Raw genomic sequence first — 24,546 nt, 5'->3', positions numbered from 1 at the left:
AAACTTACTGTACAAATAAAATAATTGTAAATATAATTAATTTATTATGTCAAATAGGAGCATAGCTATTTTTAACCCTCTCTCGAGTGCTTAAAGAATATTGGCTAATCGAAAGTTTAATTCCTAAACCCATGGTTAAAGTGGGAAGATCCTAACTCTCTCTCTAGAGTTCCCACTTACCCATCACCTGAAGGCTAACATCTAGTGCTTGCTCTAATTTATCAGCTCCAAGATGGAAATTTAAATCAGAATCTAAATTCCATTGATGCAATTCCCATTTTGGCAATGCAAATTAAATTTCAAAGTGAATTTCCATTTGAAACTGATAACTTAAATTTCAACATAAATTTTCAATTTGGCTGTGAAAATCAGACTTCACACTTGAGGATGCAATGAAAGCTCTTACATCATATGAAATATCTCCTTCTGAGAACATATTTCCAGGTATACATTCAATCGTGTATGGGGTTTGCGACAATGAGTATACTTAGTGCTATGATTGGCTTTCCATTTGGAAAATAAAATTTGAAAGAAATAAACATGTGCAAGCTTTGGTGTAGTTGTGATGACAAACAATATTAGATCTGTAAAATTATATATACTATAAGTAAAATCATTTCACATATTAGTAATGTTAGTTCCATTAAAGATCATAATTGGTAGAATGCTGATTCTCAATCAATTAGGACTACTCCCTTTGATATTGTATGCCATTTTAGTTAAACTTGCCTCATACAGATATATTTCTGTCATATTTTGTCTCCGAGTGAAGAGCCAATCATAAACCTAAGCATCCTTGCCCTGGCAAAGTTTAACTAGACTCTTAAGAAATCATGTGAACTTTGTGTAGTAAGAGTTGTTGAGATGAGATACTTAGGAGGATAATTGGTTTTTACACTTGTAGAGAATACTCTTAAAACATAGTTTGTCTACTACATGCTTTTGTGTTTTATGTTTATTACATGCTATCATGTTTCTATTTTATTACATAGTATGTGTTATGTGCACTAAATAATAAAATTTATTTTCCTTGTTGCTGATGTCGACTTAAGGTAGGGACAGTCTCCTTCCCCACTCATTGGGGTGGTGGTGAGGTGGCGTGGAGCACAACATTATCTGATGAGGAACATCAAGAGAGGTCGCCCGACTTCGACACCTACTTTCACCCCCGCTCCCACACCCAACCTTGCCCTTACCTCAACCCCTACCCCCAACCCCCACCTCTGCCCCTATTTTCCTTGTTGCTGATGTCGACTTGAGGTAGGGACAGTCTCCTTCCCCACTCATTGGGGTGGTGGTGAGGTGGCGTGGAGCACAACATTATCTGATGAGGAACATCAAGAGAGGTCGCCCGACTTCGACACCTACTTTCACCCCCGCTCCCACACCCAACCTTGCCCTTACCTCAACCCCTACCCCCAACCCCCACCTCTGCCCCTATTTTCCTTGTTGCTGATGTCGACTTGAGGTAGGGACAGTCTCCTTCCCCACTCATCCCCCGCCCTCACCACCACTCTCGCCCCAACACTCACCCCTCTCACGCCTTCGCCTCTGCCCCCACCTCCATAGCGAGCCCTGCTCCCACCCCTACCCTCACCCCCATCTCAACCCTTGCCTATACCGCAACTGTAGCAGAGTTGACTGCATCAGAAACCCACGCTGCCTATACCTAGTGGCAGCTACTACATCGAGTCTGTCAGCACAAGTAAGTTTTTGTTTAAGATATTTTCAGTAATCTTTTTATTTTGTAATCGGATATAAAACTAACAAATTATTGTTTTAAGATTCTAACCCTAACCCAGACTATTCATGCCACTTGGGATATTATTCAGAGCAAGTATGACTCAGCATTCTTGTTATGGAAGGAGATCCTGATGATCATTCGAGATCTTCGGTTTTAGGAGTTTGTGGTAAGTATCATTCACTAATGACTTGAGTTATTTTAATTTATCTTTCAATCGAACATAATCCCTGTAATATTTGCAGAAACAATTCTCTGGCACCATGAGCATGAAGCACACATCCATCGCAACTTTGATCGCAAGGGCAGGGATCGCCTTTAGGAAATGTTTGGAGATATTCGAAAATCGCGACAACATCCTCTGTGGTTTGAAGAGGATGTTTTTGGCACGCTGCATAGGATTTAGGATTCTACAAACTGTCAGAAGAAGATTGAGCAAACAAAGCAGAACAGACTATCTGACTATGGAGGCTTGGGCCCTCCAAGCACACTGATGGGGCGCTCTCACATAAGAATACAAGTAGAGGATGACAAGATTTCATTAATTCTATAAGGTATTCTATAGTTTGAAGATTTATTCTAACTATTTTTTTTATGGATAAACTATGAAGATTGGATGAGAGCCCTCCACCGTCGATGTACATGAGCGCACCCACAGGAAGCGATCCGATCAGTCCTACATTATCGACATATCACGTACGCCCCAGGTAATTTACGAGCTAAATTAGTTTGATGTTAATACATGTTATCTCTCCACTTTCTATCAAGTGAGAATATGGAAAAGAAGAATATTTAGGGATTCATTGCTTCAAAAGTTTGTTTATTTTTTTGATCTAGTGATTCTGTTAAACTTATCAATGGATGATGGTCTCAGAGCATGCAGCAAGCATCAGAATATTGACTTTAGAAAGCGGAAAGCACGATTAGGCAGAGAATGAAAAGGAGAGGCAAGGAGAAAGAAATTGGGCAAATTTGCATTGAAAACAACAAAGAATCTATGGATTTGGCGTTGAAGATCACTCTCATCCTCTTTCAGAAGAAATATATAAAATTCTCAATATTTCAAGCAATCTGCTATATGCAAGCCTAACAATTGACGATATAAAAAGGTGTTTGGTAGCCGCAATTTATCCTTCGGATTTACTGCATCCAACCAAACATATAAAAAAAATGCAAGTTGTATGGATTTATGAAATTTCGGGTTGTCTGAATTTTTCCTTACAATACATGCTAAATTTGGATTAAAAAATTCAGCAAATGGGTGGATTTACCAAAGCCAGATTTAATAAATCCTGCCAACTCTAAATCCTTCCTACAGCCAAACACCCCCAAAAGGTTTCACCATTTCAAAAATAAGTAAAACGAAAGCAAGATAAAAAAAATAAAAGCCATTCAAAGCTTCCTAGTTCCAAAATTTTCAGACTTCCATTCGAAACTTTGACAAAGTTCTCAGGCAGCTTTAAGATGGCCATAAAATGTGGAAAAAATATTACTCAATTCTGAACAATTAAAAAGTTCTAGCTTGCAGCGGAAACAATGAGTTTCTGTAAATGGAGAAATTATGGCTCAATCATCGGGTGTGTAACCCATGCTGAAAAGAATCAATGCTAATTTATGAAGGGCTTCCTCTCTCAAGTGTGAGCATTTCTGATAAAGTCGATGCAGATCTGGCAGCTGCATTCGCTGAAGCGGCAGATCTCACAGCCGAAGCAGACACAATTGGTGCAACCTTTGCATGAAGGTGATCGAGAGCAACCTCTTAGGACCTTTCGGCTTGCCCGTTCCTCCTCATCATCACAGCATATCCTGATATATGTTCAAATTTCTCAGAAGACATGCAAGAAATTAAACTCATCATTTTTCTGCTTTAGAAGATATCTAGCTGCAAAAGTGCAATTCAAAAACTCCAAAATAGTCATTCAGAGCCAGGAATTCCAAAAATTTCAATGATAGTTCACAAAAAAATAATGATTTGAAGGGTATAAAACTATTAATTACAGCTGACAGTAGGGGTAAAAGAAACTTGTAACTGTTGAAATTAGAACTGATGGAAGATATAAAACAAAAGTGATGGAAGATACAAAACAATATATTTTTCATTTATGAATAAATAATGAAAGAAACATTGGTTGCAGTGATCCTCGTGTAATTGAAACCGATGCCAGAAAAGTTTCCATTGCAAAACATAGGAATTTCTAGGAAATTAGATTTAAATTTCATATGGGAATACAGAATAACAATTCTTTCTTATTTTTACCATTCAAGATGAATGCATCTAAGTTAATAAGAATAGCTAACCATTTAGTTTTCCAAGGAAAACAATATGAAACGATTGTTTAACTGATGCTTCAAAGTTAAATAACTAAAAGAAAGGAGACCAGCTTAACAATAAAAACTGAAACAAAATCGTAAAACATTTACTAGCTCAGAGATGAGCTCGAGTCAGAAAACATCCCCTATGTAATGCAGATATAAGGTTGTTTACATCAATCCTTCCAAAACTCTACATTAGAAAGAGCTTAATGTATGGATGCCAAAAGAGTGAACATGCCACCTCAATAACCAAATTTTTGTAATTGATACTTGAAACAATTACTGAAAAAAGGAACCTGAACAAACTAGACTGTTTTTTTTTCCTTCTTCTTTTTTTGCGAGAAAAGTTTCAAAAGGGTCCTCTGATTTTTGTTGGGGGTTATTTTTGTCTGAGAGCTTATAAAGTGTCAATTTAGTCCTCAGAATTAATTTGAATTGAAATAGTCGTAATGAGGATTATTTTAGCCCTAATTAAAAAATTCAAAGGACTAACTTTACACTTTTTAAACGCTGGGACTGAAATGCTTGAAAAACCTGTAGACGATAGTTTCTTTATCAAGTTTCTCTAAAATTAGACTGCATAGTTGCAAATTTGATGTAGGAAAAATGTCATCTATAGACTTTTGCAACAACTTCGAAGATCTTTACTAATTAAGTTAACTGGCAATCATAAGGGCTAAATTTTCAGAAAGAATCTTAAAGCGAACAAGCTTGAAAATAAATATGCTTATATCTAAAAATTTACCAAGAATGACAAGCAAACAAGATAGAAGAATAGAAAATACAAGAGAATAAAAATTATGGAGCAATTACCTGCGCATCAACAAAATCTAACTAATTTTAAAAACCACCATTCATGTACGTTTATTTATAATAATACTACCCAAATCTTAAAAAGCACAATAAACAATCAACTTTCATTCTCAAAGATTTGTTAAATGCTTCATGATTTTTTTGAACCACCACAAATATAAAGGTTTGTCAATTCATTTTTCATACGTGGTAACTTGGTAAATACGAAAATTTTGTTGGTTCTCCATTAAATATCCCAATAATTAAATTCCTTAATAAAAGAAACTGGACAGGTGATGAAATCAAAAACATTTTGAATAAATGATTTGACTACAATAAACAATAAGCAAATAAAAACATAACCAAATAACTGGAAAGTGTCCAAGAGGGAATGAGAACTAAAAAATAAAGAGATTCAAAATTAAGGCTTTGTATGGCAACTTCTTTTGTTGACTTCATGAAAAAATATTTTATGTTCAGATAATGATTTATGCATAGAAAATTCTTATTTCCCAAGTGCTAATTCTTATGACTTAATAAGCACATGAAGTAATTTAAAAAGTAGCTCTTATTTCTATACAAGTATAGTCATTTTATTTCATATAGCACAGCAAGAAAACACCATCTCTGCTAAGAGTTTAGCTGGAAGTACACAAATTTCTTAAAGAAGGATTTGATTTTTTGCTTGGATCCAGCTCTACTCAATACAAGTGATCGCTTTAATAATTCTCAAAATCAATTCAAAACTATTTTTATGTAAGAAAAAAATCTAATATTAATTTACAAATGATTTAGTTGTCATATTTTGACTGAAAATTTAGCTTGGACAAATGATTTGTGGGGTGACAATATTGGCAAAAATTTTAGTCCCAGGTAACCAAGAATGAATCCTTGGGTGTGTTTTTTTAGCCATTCAATTTTTAACAGCTATGATTAAATATTTATTGATATCCAAAAACCAGAATTCCCAGCCCCAGATCTCCCATCCATTTTCCGTTCTCATGATTTTGTGGTCGCTTTATTCTATTGCTTTTCCAGCTCTCTGCAACTTAATCACCTCTTCTCTTTCTTGCTAAATTCGTCTCTTCATCCTTCCTCTTTTTGGAACTAAGGTCATATTGTAAGGTAAATTACACCCCTCTTGGCTCTCCTCTTTTCTTTTCGCTATTAATATGAAAAAATCCTATAGTAGTAGATATTCATTACAATACACATGATTCTCTTTATGTCAATGTTTTTAAGAAATTAATTAATCAACTCGCATTTTATGTTGTACAGTAGTGACTCAATAGTCACTACAATAACCTATCAACCTTTTTTTTCTTTGATAAATTCTAGCTTGAAAGAAATTCTTTGTCCGCAGTATTGCGTTGCTTTAAGAGGTTCTTAAAATTGCTGCATTTGCCCTTGAATTTTTTTGCCTCTTCACACTTAAAGTGTTGACTCAATAGTTGCTACTATAACCTATCAACCTTTTGTTTTCATCGAAAAATTCAAGCTTGAGAGAAATTTATCACCGGCGGCATTTAGTTGCTTTAAGAGGTTTTAAAAATTGCTACATTTGCCCTTATTCTATAGGCTTTCATGCTTAAGTCCAAAAATACAAAATTTTTTCATCGTCTTATTTTAATTCATGTCAACAGGCTCTTAGGATAAGAGCTCATTCATTTATCGGTAGATGATATTGGTCAAATAGTTTGTTAGGCCGTGGGCCTTGCAAGCTAGAGTTGACGCATGCGCTTCAGAAATAATTATAGGCAGAAGTTACCCTATAGATAAATATGTTTCCTCCTAAGTTAATTTTGATAATATGTCGGACATTGCCTCTATTTCTAAGGTGGTTAATACGTCAAAAGTTAAATTTGACAAATATTGGTCATATTGATCTACGCTACTTTCACTAACATGCATTTTAGACTAACATATGAAAATACACGTCGCAACTGAAAGCATGGATAGCATGAAAAAAAAGCTTTATGAGCTCTATTCCATTGAATGCTTTTAACAAGCATCATGTTGAGTTTAGAATTAGTGCAGCATCTACTTATCAAGTTTAGAATAGTGAAGCTCTACATCAATGACATCACAATAATAGTAGTTCGATTGATATTATTATGAGTTTGCATAATTTCAGGCTCAAGTGAGCATTAGAAAAACAAAAATATAAATTGGAAGATGCTTGATAGAGTAAAATACTGAAAAATGTCCTTTGTGAAATATAAAACTCCTTCAAAAAGGGATAGGATTTATCAACCTACCATCATAAAAATACTATCATAATATTTCTGTAATCATCATTTTAAAATTAATTTTTTTTATTGAAATCGAGGTTTCACAGAGTTCAAGATTTCAAGCAAAAGAGGAAACCTCAGATAGAAAGTCGAGATCTAATAATTCAAGGGATTAAGCATAATAAAAGTATGTATGCTTGAAAAGAAACATAAGAATTAAGAATATGATTAATTGAGATTTAATAACGCAAGAAGTTCTAGAGAAGAATGAGCAGGTAATTCAAGCTGTGCAAAAAATGTTATTGTTAAGGTCATATATTTAAGAAAGACTGTAAGATAAAAGACAGCAAGTTTAAAAACAAACTAAATCTGCTATAAATAAAATATGACACTTTAAATTCTATATATAATGATTCATAAGTAAGACAAACAAATAGAACTAATAATTCCATAGTCAAAAGACTCAATAGCAAATCAAATACCCATCTTGAACCATTTTTGAAGCAACTGAAGAAATGTAACTGGATTTTAATAGACAATGGTAAAATCCACCAAGACAAAGCTGTACATGGGATTGGATTCACTAATATAGATAAAATATAGTATAGTCATTGAACTCATATACAGAAAGTAAGAGTGGATTGTGGAGATTGTAGAGAGACCGATATCATAAACAGTTTGGCAAATAGGCTTAACATGAGTGATAAGCATTAAAGGCATTGACGTTAACCTCATTTAAACCATATAAATAAATACAGAGACTATTTCCATAAAGAAAGATTCTATATGGGAGGGAATTGATAAACTAGAGTGTTGAGTAAAAAAAGCAGTTAAGCTTCCATGAAAAGAGTGCTGACTTAAGAAAAAAAATCCAAGTCATTTTGGCAAGTTTCTTAAAAATTTGTAAATAAAAGAAAGATTTCTCCACAGAAAAAACAGCCTTTCACCTGCTAAAATTGTCAGGGAATCATGTAGAAATCATGCAGAAGGTAGCAAGATTGATATTAATAAAAAAACATGTATATATTAATCAAAATGAGCTTCAATCCGACAAAACAAATAAAGGTCCTTCTCAAGCTAAAAGTGAGCTTTCCACGAACAAGACGAACAACAGAAAAAAAAATACTGAAGATTTCTAAACAAAAAATACTTTCTTTTACAGGCTCATATGGTTCCTTAAAGTTTGAAAACATATTATTAAAAACAACCATTTGAAAGATTTCTTCAATTGGTTGGATCTATTTAAAAAATTATATGAGCACAATCAAAATTCATTAGAAGAGGATTGCAATTAAAGACTCAAAATGAGAGAAAACAAAATAGTACCTTTTTAAAATAATTTTTTCAATCTATAGGCAACCAAATGAACCCATGGGGGGATCAAATTGACATTTAACATCCAAACGTTTTTATAGTATACAAAACAGCATACAGAGGATTTAACATCCAAACGTTTTTATAGTATACAAAACAACATACAGAGGTTGGAGATTATAAGAAAAAAACTGCTAAAGGTATGCTCTTGTTATAAGATAAGATTATGGAAAGAATTATTTTATTTGCACAATTGCCAAACATTGTATAAAATAATGCGGCGGAATAGTCCCCTAAACAAACAAAGATGTCAAGTACACTAATGTACCTAAAAAAAAGGAAAAATTGTGGGGCAGTGTAGTTATGTCGTATTTTTTGTGGCCAAATGCGGAGCTATGCAATATAAGTTCATAGAGTGAAATGAGAAGAAAAATTGTTGAACATCGATTTCCCATTACAAACTTCCAAAGCTCCAAGAACTTATACATAACATAAAAATATATCAGAGTATTCTTTAAAAATTAAGAATATAAAAATGATAATATAGCTAAGATCAAGAAAGGTAGGAAGAGGAAACTTAATGTTAAGCGAGAATAAACCTTCAGTCAAATAAAACATAACTAAAGTATTTAGTTTACAAAAAGACTTCTTAAAAGAGAAGATTAAAACATTATTACATATGTACAAAAAATATCTGTTTATAATAGTCTACAAATCTCAAAAACAAGGAGCTCCAGCATGCCTTGCAGAATGTCAATTTGATAAAATAGATACAGAATCAATAAGTGAGAGAAAATAAAATCCATATTACATCGCCTTATATTTTAATTGAACATCTGAATTTTTAAGGATTAAAATTTAAAAAGCATTAACCAAACCATGAATGAACACTGGAAACACTAAGGGAGAAGAAAGCTCAAACACCATAGCACCATATAAATTCAAATACTTTATCTACCCATCGGCGGGTATAAGGATTTCAACGAATAAAATAAGAGAAATTTGCTAAGCATAAAATTATATATAAGTATGAAGGAAAGTGTGAAGTAAAAATTTTTTTGAGAAAAACAACAGAAAAGAATATAATATTTACAACCTCAATAGCACTAGAAGAAATGAAAGAGCGCACTAGAATTATAACTGAGAAAAAAATACAGAAGGAATACAGGCATTTAAATCAACAAAAAGCTTCACTGAAACTTCTTCAAAACAGAAAATGAAATCAAGTATAATATAAAATGCAAACTCTATCATAAGACAAAATAAATAAATAAATGAATATAAGGCATCATCATTATAAGTAATGAAACATTAACTTCATGAAATGCAACTTACTTGTCAGTTGGGAGGTCCGAACAACTCCAGTTTTGATCCACTAAAGTGTCATGGTAAACTCGACACTCTTCTTTATTACGAAGGCGAAATCTGCGCTCCTTTTTGCATTTGTTACAGCGGATAAACTCATCACGGTGACATGGACGACCATTGGGGCCTTTTTGAGAACCATTTGTAGCTTTTAATGTTTGATTGTAGTATTTAAGCAGGGGTGTCTTTGTAAGTGAAACCTTCTCTCCCTCAACGATGACCCATACATTGCTCTTCCATTTCCTTGCACTCTCTCTCCCGGAATGCTTCTCAAAAGCAGCGGGGGACAACTTCACTGTTAATAATAGATTAACTAATTAGCATAAAAAAAGAATATTAAATTTTGCATATAGCAATCTCAAAATGTTAAGAGCACCAATGGAGAGTATAAAAATTTGAGAATTTTATTTGATCTCACATATTCCATGCAACAATTCAACGTACTTGCTTTTATTGGAATAAATAATAAGTAATTATAAATTCATTTAGAAATGCAAGTTATTATGTATATCTCTGCTTTTGGAAATTTAACTAGCAATTATGGATGTTGAATAAGGTATTTATGCATTAAAACAGTTGCATGCTGAGGTATTAAATTAGAATAAACAGAACATAGATTCAGATAAATATGTGTCTGTATATGTACTATCTTAAAGCACTGTAGGAGAGTTTACAATTGACACTATAAAAAATATTTCTATATTTACCGTATTTGTTTCCATTTTCTTTAATAAAAACATAACATCAAATAGTATTGTTATAAGTATTTTTTGGCAAAAAAATTGGTGGGAAAGTGTTCCAAAAAAATTTAAAAAATGCCGACCAATGTTGCTCCAATAATAGAAGTTTTGATCACAATTAAATGAATTGATTTTGAAATCAATACATAGTCTTTTTGTTTATAAATCTTTATAACAGACACAATTCAGAGAGCTTGCTTCCTGGTTTATCTATCAAGTATAAAGCTTCAGGTGAAAAACAGCTAACAGCAAACAAAAGCCTCCCTTAATAGAAATATAACCTTGTTAACACCATCGATGAAAGAGAAGCATATAAATGAGCTCTTATTGTAAACTAGTAGAAAAAAATAAAATGAGGATTATCTATCAAGTATAAAGCATCAGGTGTAAAACAGCTAACAGCAATCAAAAGCCTCCCTTAATAGAAATATAACCTTGTTAACACCATCGATGAAAGAGAAGCATATAAATGAGCTCTTATTGTAAACTAGTAGAAAAAAATAAAATGAAGGGAAAGAATTGCAGTTGGAACACGGAATAACAGTCTCTCCATCTCTTTTAAGTTCAATTTTAGCCATATTCTGCCCTTACTGTTGACCAGCATAACGTTTGATAAGAGCAGGCGGCAAACTAAAAGGCATCACCTTCCAGAAGGTGATATTCAGATAGACTAAGAAGTCAATAGCACAGCAAATAGACTAAGATGCAGATAACAGCGTTATCTAAATAACAATATTGAACCATATAGACACTACAATAAAAATGATATTTACTCTGCCGCGTTGCCTAAAAGAGCACATGGAATTACAAACTCTGAATCTCATAATCACACAAAGAAAGTACAATAGAAAGCCAGGCCTGAAAGGGTCATAAAATAAAAGAATATCAATCCATATAAGAATACTTATCAGCCAACCTACAAAACACATTAAAAACAACAACATGAATGAAGCAGGGTGTGCCTTCATGCAAGGGATGCTCTTTATGAACAGTGAGCACCAAAACAGTGCATGTGATACTTGCAGTTTTAATAGCCAGCATGAAAACAGCGGCCTTGATAACATGTGAAAAGGACAAGCATGGCAACATCTTCAAAGCCAAACACCATTGGAAAAGCATAGATCTTGCATGGAATAAATAGAAACTAAACATAACATAAAATCTCCTGCTTCAAAAGAACACGGTAGGAGATCAAACAACGAGTAGTCATCAACTAAAAAAATTTCTTGGCACCAGAAAACGAACGAAAAATAGTAACACGACAAAAAACAGCGCGAAGCAGTCTAAATGGATAAAAATCATAAAAGCAACTGACCCTACTCACCTTCTTGGCATCCAGGAGTGCACTCGCAGTCGATCTGGAGATCCCCAGAGGCGAAAACCCTAAGTCTACCTACCGCATCTCCATAGCGATGGCTTGTGCACCCGCACATCACCTCGACAAAGTCCAAACCTCGCTTCAGCCCGCTTATCTGACTCAACTCCCCGTCTGCAAACAGAAAGATTCCATCTGTAACTGAACCGTTCGCCATCTCCACTATTCCACGTTCGCAAGGAGAGATTTTTCTGGTGAATCTAGACCCAAGATTCAACTTCTAGCAACCAGGTAACCACAACAAGACGGTAGACGAGGTGAGCACGCGCCGAAGAACGGAGAGCGAGGAAAGAACGCAGGAAAGACGCAAATACGGCGAAAAAAGAAAAAACAAAAGCGGTGAAAAAGACAATAGTGCGAACCGCGCAATCCCGCCTCTTGAAAGTCACCTTTATACACCAGGACCTACAAGAAGTAAAAAAGTAAAATCGGCCGAGACACAGAGTTAACCACTCGTATAGGCCTAACAACTAAAAATCGGCGAGGAAAGGGATGGAATAATGCTTTTCGAAAAACTTCCTATTTTGCCCCCTCCACTTAAAACAGTAACGAAAATGGGTAGAGTGATGATGGACGAGCGAGCTCTGGATCATAGAATGAGAAATAAAACAAGTAGAAGAGTAGGAAGAGGACACCGACTTTCCGGGGATGAAAAGACTCGGTCGAGTGAGAAGATGGGAGAGTTTGGAATTTACTCCCTGAAAGGCCCGTTGCATGATTTGAGGGGAGAAATATGTTTGTGGTTTGAGAGAAGAATAAAGGCGGGAGATGGCGATACAGCAGCGCTAGTTGCCATTAAGGGAACGAGTTTATAAAGGAGGAATCTTTTTCACTTTCAACGAATTATTTTGGTTTTTGATGTCCTTATTCAACAAAATATCAAAGTTGGATTTTGAGCCGCAAAGGTAAGAGGAGCTTTTGGTTGCGGGCCCGACCTCAACAAATGGGGATAGCCTCCCCTGAAATACAGCGTGCGTTTCATCTTCCTGTGGATGAGCAAGTTCATACCCGTGCCTTGTAAAAGCTTCTGCGATTGGATTCTGGCGAACTATACAGTTCAATCTTCATGTGGTCTAGTTTTTTTGTGATTTTTAAGAAGTTCGGGGCAAGAACATAGTTTTAAGAACTTGTACTATTGATATTAATTTATAGCTATTGCAGCCAAGTCTATGATTAAAACATGAACATACAAAACAATGCATAAATTATAATTTTTATATTTTTTATGTATTATTATAACTAAATTAAAATAGAACCAGTTATGACCTCTCAATTTAAAGAGAGAATGACTAGAAATTTAAATTACTAATTGAAGCTTTGCGTTCTACGGAATACTAGCCATTTATTATCCATATTTTCTCTTATTTCTCCTCTCTTATTAATCTTGATTGTTTCTCCCGCTGTATTAAAATTTTGTTGCTTCTTTATTTGCATCAAAGTTTGGTATCAAAGCCTTTCAGCCCCTTATATGCCAAGTTGCTACCATCAATAATCATCACTCCTAACTATTGAAACTATGCCAAATAATCAAGCTTGCATGTTCTCCTCTTACTCTTTCGATTCAACCTCCCAAAATAGTTGTATTTTATACTGCAAGCACATTATGCATCTTCTTTAAGATCAAATGCTTCAAACACACTAGGGCTCAAAGCCACTTGCTAGTACCTAACTATAATCTAAGAAATTTTGACAAGTTTTAATAGTCATTTTGACTTCATAATGCCAGAACAATTGGGATCAAATTAAGTGTTAATCATTAGTGAGATATTTTAACTTCTATAACAATTTCACTCGAGAAAACACTTAAGTACTTTTCAAAAATGTTATTGGGAACTTTCTCTTAGCGATCCACTCATGAATTTTATGATGATGCTTGGAAAATGTTTATAGTTATACAGCTAAGAAGAATCCTACATGTCAACATATATGGAGTGAAAGACATAAAAATATTATAAATATATGGCAAATATTAAAAGAAATTATGGATAATGACTCTTGTCTGACATTTGCTCCAACATTCAATGAATGATCACTTCGCCCACCAAGAAAAGCACTAAAATAAATAATAGGACTCGAGATTGAAAAAGTATTAGAAAATAGATATCAACTTCGATTGATTTTAATTCATTGTAACCAAAGAGAACCATTCTATTATTTTTTTCAAAAGTAAGAACTTTATAGAGAGATATTGATTTTTTTTTTTCACTCTATTTGCATGCCACTTTATGTACTATTTATACACCCATTGATTTAATAAAAAAAATATAATCACTTATTAAAGTTTATGCATCCAAGGAATTAGTAATATTAGCCTTTGGGTTGATTTATCAACAATAATTAGTAAATTTTAACACTAAAACTTTTTTTTTTCTTTCTTGTTTGACAGCATACACAACCCTTTTTAAAATCTTAAACTATTTCAACTCTCACAAAATTAAGCCATTTTCTTTCCTTAAAGCCATAACTCTTACTATATATTATTTGTGGCTTGTTTAAAAAAGAAGTTTCTAAACTTTCAATCCACATATATAATTAAACATCCCAAAAAACTGATCAATAAGTTCTTTCTATTATTTTATCAAGAAATTTTTTATTTTCCGCTAAATTAAAATTTAACATAAAATTTTATCCCAAAATCTTAAAAATAGTCACTATTTTTTTAATTTTAATATAATCATAAACTTTTCATACTCACTCTGAATACTCTGAGAACATCATAAAAACATCTTCTCATAATTTAATTGTAGAGGCAGAAAGATAAGCATACCTTCAGGCTTTCTCACGTAAAAGATAACAATGAATCAAATAAAACCATATATTTTTAGAACCAAATACAAAATCTAGCCTTGGAACATACCTGTTTTCCACCACCAAAAAATTACTTTAATGATAAAAAATGGCTCTTAACTTAATCAGAGAGATCTACTACATTACCAAAAGCGTGGTCACTTAAATTTTGTGACAAGCTAAGATTAAACCTTACCATTGAAGAAAGGGAACACCAAGAAAGTATGCATTTTCTTTTTTAAAACATTCTTCTTTAAGGATAACTACTATAGTCTAGAGATTATGGTTGATGTTAATGATACCACCAATTGTATAAACCTAACATTTTCTTTTTTTCCTAATCTCTTATAAGGTTTCCCAAAAGTGACATGATTACTTCAAATATTTAGGGTGGAAATATATAGTTATTATATAAATCAAATTATATTTGTCTCCAACAATTAAAGCATAATAATTTTTCTATTTTCCATTTACTAAAATCTGCACTTGAGTGACAACCTTGATAACTTATATTTTCATAAAGATAAATGTGCTAAAAAATTATATTTTCTTAAAAAAACCACTATTGCTATTATCTTGTGTTGTATCCTTAATTTATTTTGGAAGTGTGTAAAAAAAATCAGTTGCTAAAATTGGAAACTAGGACACTATTTAACAAAAAAAAAATAAGAGAGTGCAAAATATTTTCCTTTCTTTACTTTGCATTACATTTATTGTCATTTTGAATGCAAAACTGTATTTTTTTTTTCTTGTGAAACAAGACTAAAAGGACACTGTAAATAAAAAATGATTCTCTAAAGTGAACTTGGGAAATAATAGGACATTGTCCCCCCTCCATACTCTTAATTTTCATTTAGAGTAGGTTAAATCATGAACATAATATAATTTTCTTCCTTCGTCCCTCATTTTCAAAATACCATTATACTTTCTTTATCAACAAGTTACCCATTCTTATAAACATGTATTATGTAGAAGCTCTCAATATGTTGTTATAAGAACTAGAGTTTCACATGGAAGTCAAGAAAAAAAAAATGAAATTATTTGATTAAATGTATGAAAACATTATTAAAAATTAAGAAGATACTAAAAATTTTTATAGAAATAATTAAGTCACATTCCGTAAAATGATCTTGTGAATAAAATTGGACGTAAAAAAATATAATCTAAGTAATATTAGGTACTGAACTAATGATACACTAATTATGAAATAATTTATCATTTATTGGAAGAATCAAAATTGAAGCACCAACTTTCAACCACAAGTATGATTCAAAGAAATTCTTTGACCGACTTTTCTAAATTGATGACTCCTTTGACTAACATAAGAGACCTGACTTTAAAATAGGAACTAAAATCCCCTGAAATAAAATTTTAAATGTATAAGAGATAATTAGAAGATGAGTTCTTATGTGGGGAAGAGAAAATTTTTTAAATTTCTAAGTCCAAACCCTAATGTACGATAGTATTTTACTAACTAAACACCCTAATATTTTTTAAGAACACATGTAAGAGCCCACCGCTCCAATAATGATTACTACCATCATAATAAGTTTTTCATTAGGCTTAAATCTATATTAAGGAATGAGGTTAAGTTTCATAACTTTATGATCTAATAATATGTTTATTTATATTTCCACTTTAATAAGAAAATAAAATAGCTAGACAAAAATCAGAAGATCACATATGTGTGTTCCATATTCTTTTAGAGTAGCTCCACATTCACCCACTAATCAATAAAAAAGAAAGTAAAATAACAAAAAATACAAATTCAAAAGATGTTAATTACCATAATTAAACATATACATGATAAGATACACTCATATATTTGGTCATAACCATTGTAATGAATTTATCATATTAATTTTGAGGAACCACCTAATAAAATGATCATACCACTTTTTTCATTATTCATCATCACACTCTATAGCTACATTTGTCAAACAACCTATTTTCTACAATAATGAGGATGAGAGTGAGAAAAAAATAGAATGTATCAAAAAAATGATTAAAAATGTTTAAGAATTTATCTTGGATAATTTTTGTGGGAAAAGTCAAAAATAGAAGTCCAAAAGAATCAGACCAAGCTTGCTAAAGAAAATATACTAAAAAGTTTTAAAACAATCCTCCTTATATAATTCAAAAATTAAAATTTTTTTTATTCTCGAAGCTTGAGCGCTCCAAAAAAAATACGTTTCAATTGTTAATTATATCTTAAGGATAACCAAATAAAATCTTGACTGAAAAAATTATCGTTTGTTTTAGAATCATTCAATAAAACCATTAAGGGGTAATATTATCATTTTAATAGATCCTATCTCAAGCTTCACATCTAAGTTAGATTGTTGTGCTGAGGGTGGATCACCATATTTCATTATTTGGTCACCTCTCAATAGTGGATCTATAAAGTCAGATTAACAAATACAAGAAAAAAATATAAGAATGGAATCAAAGAGGGTTTAAAGATAAATAAGAAATTTTTAAATTTGGTAGACAACCTAATTAAGATTTTTTGAATCCATTACTTTAAGTTATTAAACTTCAAGTTTACTTAGTTATGGATGTATTAAACCCAATATAACAAAAAATTCTTTGTTAGCAATTCATTGTTGGTTGCCAAATGTAGAGAAAGATATTTTATTTAATAATATATATATATATATATATATATATTGAAAAGTAATATTTTAATTTTTAAAAATACGAGACCAAACCGATCTCATATAAATAATAATTTAAATAAACGAGCACAACACCGCAATCAAAACATCTACCCTAAGGAATAGACAGATCACTTGCTAATGAGGCTCGATTAAATAAACTAAAGAATTGCTGGCGTCTGTTTTAGTCTGTGAAACCTTTCATGTTAACCAACAAATTCCTCTATCTAATATAAGAGCTTAGACAGGGTTCATTTAAGGTTGAGTTCTAAAGTTTCTTATAAGGGCAATGCCCTATAGTTAATTGCATTTTAAATGACTGAGGTCACTTAAAAAAATTGTCGATTTAAATGAGGAAATATTATCTTCAAGAATCTCAAATGGTAGGACTTTCAAAGGTCAGACAAAGGAGTTTCAAATGTGCAAGGCTCAAATTTGAAACAATTAGTACAAAATCCAAAGGAAGAAAATTAGGGGATGTCACGAATCCAGAGAGAACTCAGTGACTTCCCAAGCTATCCTATGGTTTAGCTTCAGTTTCAGAGAGTTATTATCAAATATTTTATCCTGCTAATTTTATTAAATAGGGCTTACATTTGCATGACACTATCATACAAATAGCCTGAAATATAGGAAGATTTATATCATAATAAATGACAACCTCGAAGCCAAAGGTGAGTTAGGGCTCACATTATACAACATGATGGTGCAAAGGCTTAAAGATAAAATGAGGATTTATGTTGTACTATGAAAACAACCTCAAAATCCTATCGCTTGTTATTTAATTCTAAGGAAAGATTGTTGTTGTAGGTTCACATGTCGTGTTGTCTACGGTGCTAGCTCCAACCTTCTCATTGCAGTAGCAGTCCTAAAGTCTAAAGTTCAAAAAAGTTTAAATGACAAGTTTATTATTAAGCATTATGGGGGAGGGTTAAATTTGATTAGAGTGACACCAGTTAGGATCCCACGGTTTGCTCATTCTAGTATCACTATTTTCTTTTAAATTTACTTAGTTTAAACGAGCTGTTAGGCTCACTTAAACTAGGGAGATCTTGTTAGCAACCCTGGGTTACCTCATTCTGGGGACTCCCGTAAATTCAAACGGTTGTATTATGGTATTTGTTGTTTCATTATTTTTGTTTTGTTTTGAAAATGTTATTTAATTTTTAAAAATGGTTTTGTTATAGTTTTGCAGGTAAGGTAAATAAATGTAGGTAAGGAAAAAAAGCTGTAAATTAAAATTGTAGTGCATAAAATATAAATGCATACCTGACATCTTCTCCTTACTTCTGATGCATCGTTAGCATCATAAAGCAAAATATATTTGTAGGAATTAATTAAATAACGAGAAAGTAAACAGAAGCATTCAATACAGTAAAGTTTGAAACTGAGTCGTAGCAAAACACGAGTAAAAAAGAAAACTTGTAGTCACAACTGGAAGACCAGAACTGGGTGTAAGACATGGGTAAAGGTGGGGACTCAAAGCTGTATTGTGTGCTTCCCAACCTTAAGTAAGAGCTACCAACTCGACAATCTATGAAGGGTAGTTCTAACCTTGATCCAAGTGATTAACCTTGGACCTTTACAAATTTTCATTTGAATTTAATTTTCATGCATACAAAGTTTAATTATAATGCAAAAGAGATTTTTGTTTAAAACATTTTGTAGAGTGATTTAGTAAACGGGCTAATCTATTTAATCGAGCTAGGAGTACAAACAATGTAAGTGTATCGGGGGCAATCATCTTCTCAAGAGTCGTTAAATAGTATCATCAGTCCTAATCCTATATTTTTATTAAAGGTCCTTGAGGTAGGAGATACTATTCTAAAATCCCAAATTGTATCCCTCATTTTAGGACACAGTATCCTTACCGTCATTGCTCTAGCCACTTAGACCTCAGACTTACACAAGTTTGATGATCCATATGTGACAAAAGCAAATATCCCCAATTGCTCACAAGGATTTAAATACCTTAGAGAAGACTCAAATCTTTGACTCAAATGAGAAGACTCAAATCTTTGAGCATTGGGTCAATTAATATAGGATAAGTAGTGTAGGGTATTTTTATTGATTTAAGTGAATTATTGGGTCCCGAAGCATAACTTGGTGGTCCCTAAAAGTTTTAATGGATAATTTTCTTAAGCAAAGTATAATAAGTTCAATTGTCCTTCAAAATATCAAAAAGATCGCAAAGTATAATAAGTTCAATTATCCTTCAAAATATCAAAAAGATCATAAAAGTGTTTGGGGCATAACCCAAAACAACTTTTAAAACCACTTAAATTGTTTCGAGTTCATTTGAACTCATTATATAGTTTGATTAATCATCCAAAGCTAATTTAAATTCAATGTATTAATACACCCTATGCTTAGTGAACATTAATATGTCAATTACCCCAAGAGTGGGGTACTTCAAATATTCACTTGATGTTTCATTTAAGAGTTATGTGAATGGGTACCCTTAGGGCAAACTCAACTCATTAAGGACCTTATACCCACCACCAAAGATGTGCCTATATTTTTTAAGGGTAGTCATGATATCATCATATTCCTCTTTTCTAAACCTCCTTAAACAAGTTTAAATAGCCTAGCTCGCTACCAAGCCCTTAAATACAATCTTGAGGTAGATTTGTAATAATCAAAATGTTAATTTAAGTGAGACAATTCTCATTGAAAATCATTCTTATCATCTAATCACCAACTAGGGGGCTTCAAAGAAGTGAACCATTAACTTCCTAGCTTAAGCCCACTACTCGAGGATCATCCAATTGAATTAACCTCTAAGTCATCTTCTAAATCCTGATATTTACAAAATTATAATTTTACCCTTATCATGAAATGGTGGAAAATTGGTGAAGTGGTGGAAAATTGGTTTCTACTTCTTAACCCATTATGTTTCAAACATCCAAAAGGGTTTTTATGATCAAATATACCCATCTACCTTTGATTTAAGTTAAAATTTAATTAGGGAAGCAAAATTCAAAATTACCATTTTGCCCCTTGGGCTCTCCGTTTCCTAACTCATTAAATTGAACTCAAATGACAAATTTTTATGGTACCCCACTCATAGGTCAATTAAAATATCAAAGGAGAAATAATGATTTTCTAATTTTTATTTAATTTATATAATTATTTTAACTAAAAAATAAGATTTTCAATATTAATTTTTTTAACTTATAAAAGTAAAGATTTTGTTTATGGAAAAATTATTGAAGCTTGTCGGCGCTAAAAAGTGAGGTTGAGTTTTTAGTTGTTAGGATGGATACCCCAACACCTGTTTAATTTAATTTAATATATGTAATTTGGAAAAATAATATTTTGGATTTTGTATAATACAAGACTAGAACGATCTTATATCCTAAGTAGTTTAAATAAACGAGCCAAATACTGCAAGTAATGTATTAATCCCGAAGGATGAATACACCACTTACTGGGAATGATCAATTAAATAAACTAAAGATTGTATGACATCCGTTAAGTCTGTGAAACCATTTTTTATTATAAGTCGATAAGTTCCTCGATTTAATATGAAGGATTAAGTAGGGTTTATATTAAACTGGGTTCTAAAATGCTTTCTATAAGGGAAAGCCCTTATAGTTAATTATATCCTAGACAACCAAAAAGTCACCTAAGAAGCACCTAAGAAGACTCTCGATAAAAATCAAGGGATATTATCTTCAAGGAGTTCAAAGGGATAAGACTTTTCAACAAGATTAGACAAAGAGGTGTAAAAGGGTAATGACTCAAATTTGAAACATTTTATTGTAGAATTAAAAGGAAGAAAAACTAAGGGATGTCATAGACCCTGAGGAGAACCTCGGTGACCTCCCAAGCTATCCAACTGCTTGGCTTCAATTTTGGAGATTAGAATTATTGAATATTTCAACGTGCCAATTTTATTAATTAGTGCTTACATTTGTGTGAGATGCTCACATAAATAGCCTGGAAGATATGAGGATTTAGGTCTTGATCAACGATAGCCTCAGAATCCTAAGACGAGTTAGGGCTTACATTTTATCTTATTTGATTTTTAAATTTTTGTTTTAGTTTCAGTTCTATGGCTATCCTAAAAGTTTGGCTATCCTAAAAGTTTTAGATCCTAAAAGTTTTAGATTTGACATGCAGGGTGACATCATTGTTTAACATGCAAGTTAATGAGCAGGAAAAGTACAGTAAAGAAAGTATAGGAAAAAAAGATGTTGTAAACTAAAAGTGTACCTGCGGAGTCTTCTTGTTCCTCCTCCTGAAAGTTTAGTAATTGAAAGATATATATATATATATATATATAATATTGCAGGAATTAAAACAGGAATTAAAACATGTTTGTACAAAAAGTAGGAAGTACAAGTTTAAGGTGTGTCTACCAGATCCTATGTGATATCTTAGTGGGTCCTATTCATTTAAATGTATATATGATTTCTTAAGCAAGGCATAATGTGTTTAATCTTACTTCAAGATATCCAAAAGAGTATGAGAAGGATCTAGGGGCCGACCCTAGGCATCTCACAATCCCTTGAAAAGTCCCGAGTTTATTCAAACTCATTATGTTGCTTAATAACTCATCCCTATCATACCCTTATGCTCAATGAATTGATGTTCTAGTCAACCCTAAGGACAAGTTAAATATCACTTCATGTTTTATTTATAATATATATAGGTAATGACCTTTAGGGGCAATTTAGTTTAATTAAGGAGCTTAGCACTTTGATTTTAAAGATAGGGGAATCCCACGATAATGATCCTCTTCCTCTTCTCACGAGTTTAGTTATAGATTATTTTCTAGATCTCATTAAAAAAAATTTGGATTAAGCCTATTAAGCCTAGTTCACTACTAAGCCCTTAAAAGCTTAATGGGTAGATTTGTAATTTTTAGAAAAAAGATTTAGATGTTTATTCCTTTAATCCTTATCATGAATTATAAGTCATTTCAAAACCATTAATTGGGGCTTAAAACCAGTGAGTTATGATCTTCCAAAAATTAAACCCCTCACCTTAATATATTTTTTTTTATTTAAATATTCTTCCAAGTTTCATCAATTTTAAAAAAAAATTACAAATTTAATCTTTACAGGACCAAAGTGAGGTTGGTTACTACCATTCATCCCTTTCATGTTTCAATCATCAAAATATATCAATTAAGGTCATCTGTTGCCCATTTAGCCCCTTTGGTTAAGCATAAATATTAATTAAGCCTTAAATTCCAAAATTACCCTTTTGCCCCTAAGGTCCTAATACTCTATAATTCATTAAATTAAACTCAAATGACTTGAAATTTTTAAGTTACCCCACTCATGTGTTAATTAAAACATCAGAGAAGAAAATGTGCTTTTTCTGAATTTATTTAATTTTTTAATTATTTATAATAAAAATTTATTTAATTTTTTAATTATTTGTAATAAAAAATAAGAATTTTTCAATCAAAATTTAATAACTCAATAAAAACAAAACCTCTATCCTTACAAAAATTATAGAAGGTTCACCTTGGTCAGAGGACCACTTGGACAAATTTTGATTATTTTTAGTGGTTTAATTTAATTATTAGAACTATTTGTTTATTTTGAGCATTAATTAAATATAAAATATTATTTAAGTACAAAAATATGTTTTATATTTTTATTAAACCTCTCTGAGTCCAAAAAACCTAAAGAAACTAATTTCATATTTTTTTATTTAAATTTTAATTATTAAAATTATTTTAGTGAGAAACAAAGAAAATTCTTTTTTAAGCCTTTAAAATTAATGTCTTGACTTGGAAAATTAGAAAAAATTATTTTAATTGGTTCTAGGTGATTATCAAGTCAAATTTAATATTTTATTGTGTTTTTTCAACTTTACAATTTTTATAAAATTTAATTAATATTTAGTTATTTAAATACCTAAAAATAGCTAAAAATGAAGTATTTATTTTAATTCTAATTATATTTTTCTTAGGCTCCTCTTGTCATAAGGAGCTCCCAAAACCAAATTTGTGTTTTTTTTAGTTTTATTTAATGCCAAAAATGTGATTTCACTTGATTAATTCATTTGAGTCGTCAAATTAACTCCAATTGTTAGAAATTTTTTTGAGGAGCTACTCTGACATTATATTACAGTGGGGAATAATTTTTATGTTATTTACATTTATAATTACTCCAAATCAATTTTATTTCATTTTTTAGGGTTGGTGGCAATTAAGATTATTTTTAATGAGTTAAATCAACTTTATATTTTTCTTAGGGTCTTTTGACCACAATGAACCTACCAAAATAAATTTTGTATTTTTCTGATGAATATTTTAATTTTTATAATTTTTTTACCAAAATAGGTACCATTAACTTAAAAATTAGATATCTCTAGTTAGAGATGCCCCCTGACCTTGGAAAAATCTAGGGAGATACCTAACAAACATTAAAAGCCCCATGGTCCCATGTCATGGTGAAATGCTTTTGAAAATGGGGAATCCAAAAAAGAAGAACACCATTTAATTAATTAAAAATAAAATATGCATCAAGAAAATATGAAATAATTTACAAATTATTTTCCTTTATTCACTAAGCAAGAGTGTATTTTTATTTTATTTTTGTGATTTTTCTACACAAAGATATGCATTTTTTAAGTTCCGACATTTAATTAAATAAGAAAAAGCCCCTAATTTTCTACTTATCCAACTCATCCTCGTAGCGTTGAAAGACCACGCATTGGCATGGGATTGGGGACCGCAAGCTGAGTTAGCCCACCTTTTTGAATCGTCCATCCGTTCGGCGCAATTAGAACCCTCCATTTAATAAACACGCAATCGAACGACTGCGGGTCATCGTCCCCAAAGCACCTAGCCCGAGAAACATCCACATTCAAACCCTATCATCTCTCTCGATACTTAACCAATTTAAGTGCAGTTTTTTTCCTATTTTCCTATAGTCTCGTCTTGACTAGGAGAACATATCCATACGGTTAATCAATTCTTAAATAAACTCTATAAGCATGGAGAATTAATTGAAGCTTATTTTAGGGTTATGGTTCAACACCTTTGCTCAAGAGGTGTGGCCTCAATTGGGTGCTTCCAAAAGCTTTCTTGAGTCCAAAGAGCTCCTAGATGAAGCCTCAAGCAATGGTGAAATGCCTAGACCCAAATTCGACTAAGGCAGATTTGGGGTGTTGATCGAAGTCCCCCAAGTCCACCCTAGGATGGTCTGGTGATGGGGCTTTTATAGGGGATCTTCCTCTCTCACTATAGGGATGGTGTGCGTACAAT

At 32.0% G+C, this 24,546-nt stretch overlaps 1 protein-coding gene across 1 annotated transcript; it reads right to left on the bottom strand.

Annotated features, from left to right (window-relative positions):
- Positions 1-3,031: 3,031 nt before the first annotated feature.
- Positions 3,032-12,250, bottom strand: LOC110038561 (protein ULTRAPETALA 1-like). Its single transcript, XM_020743438.1, has 3 exons — positions 11,821-12,250; positions 9,727-10,051; positions 3,032-3,547 (listed from the first exon to the last, which is right to left on the bottom strand). The coding sequence occupies exons 1-3, from the start codon at positions 12,026-12,028 to the stop codon at positions 3,373-3,375; spliced, it is 708 nt and encodes a 235-aa protein (XP_020599097.1). The 5' UTR covers positions 12,029-12,250; the 3' UTR covers positions 3,032-3,372.
- Between the last annotated feature and the right edge of the window lie 12,296 nt (positions 12,251-24,546).

The sequence above is a fragment of the Phalaenopsis equestris genome, unplaced genomic scaffold (assembly GCF_001263595.1).
Source record: "Phalaenopsis equestris unplaced genomic scaffold, ASM126359v1 Scaffold233098, whole genome shotgun sequence".
Classification (NCBI taxonomy): domain Eukaryota; kingdom Viridiplantae; phylum Streptophyta; class Magnoliopsida; order Asparagales; family Orchidaceae; genus Phalaenopsis; species Phalaenopsis equestris.
The sequence above is the reverse complement of the archived record's forward strand: the minus strand, read 5'-3'. Positions and strand labels throughout refer to the sequence as shown.

Bases quoted from the DNA above. Each gene is read 5' to 3' on its own strand.
- LOC110038561 (XM_020743438.1), bottom strand. From the start codon at position 12,028: ATGGCGAACGGTTCAGTTACAGATGGAATCTTTCTGTTTGCAGACGGG. The intron at 10,052-11,820 runs GTGAGTAGGGTC...TATTATTAACAG, and splicing joins CACTCCTGGATGCCAAGAAG to TGAAGTTGTCCCCCGCTGCT. The intron at 3,548-9,726 runs GTAAGTTGCATT...AACATATATCAG, and splicing joins TCGGACCTCCCAACTGACAA to GATATGCTGTGATGATGAGG.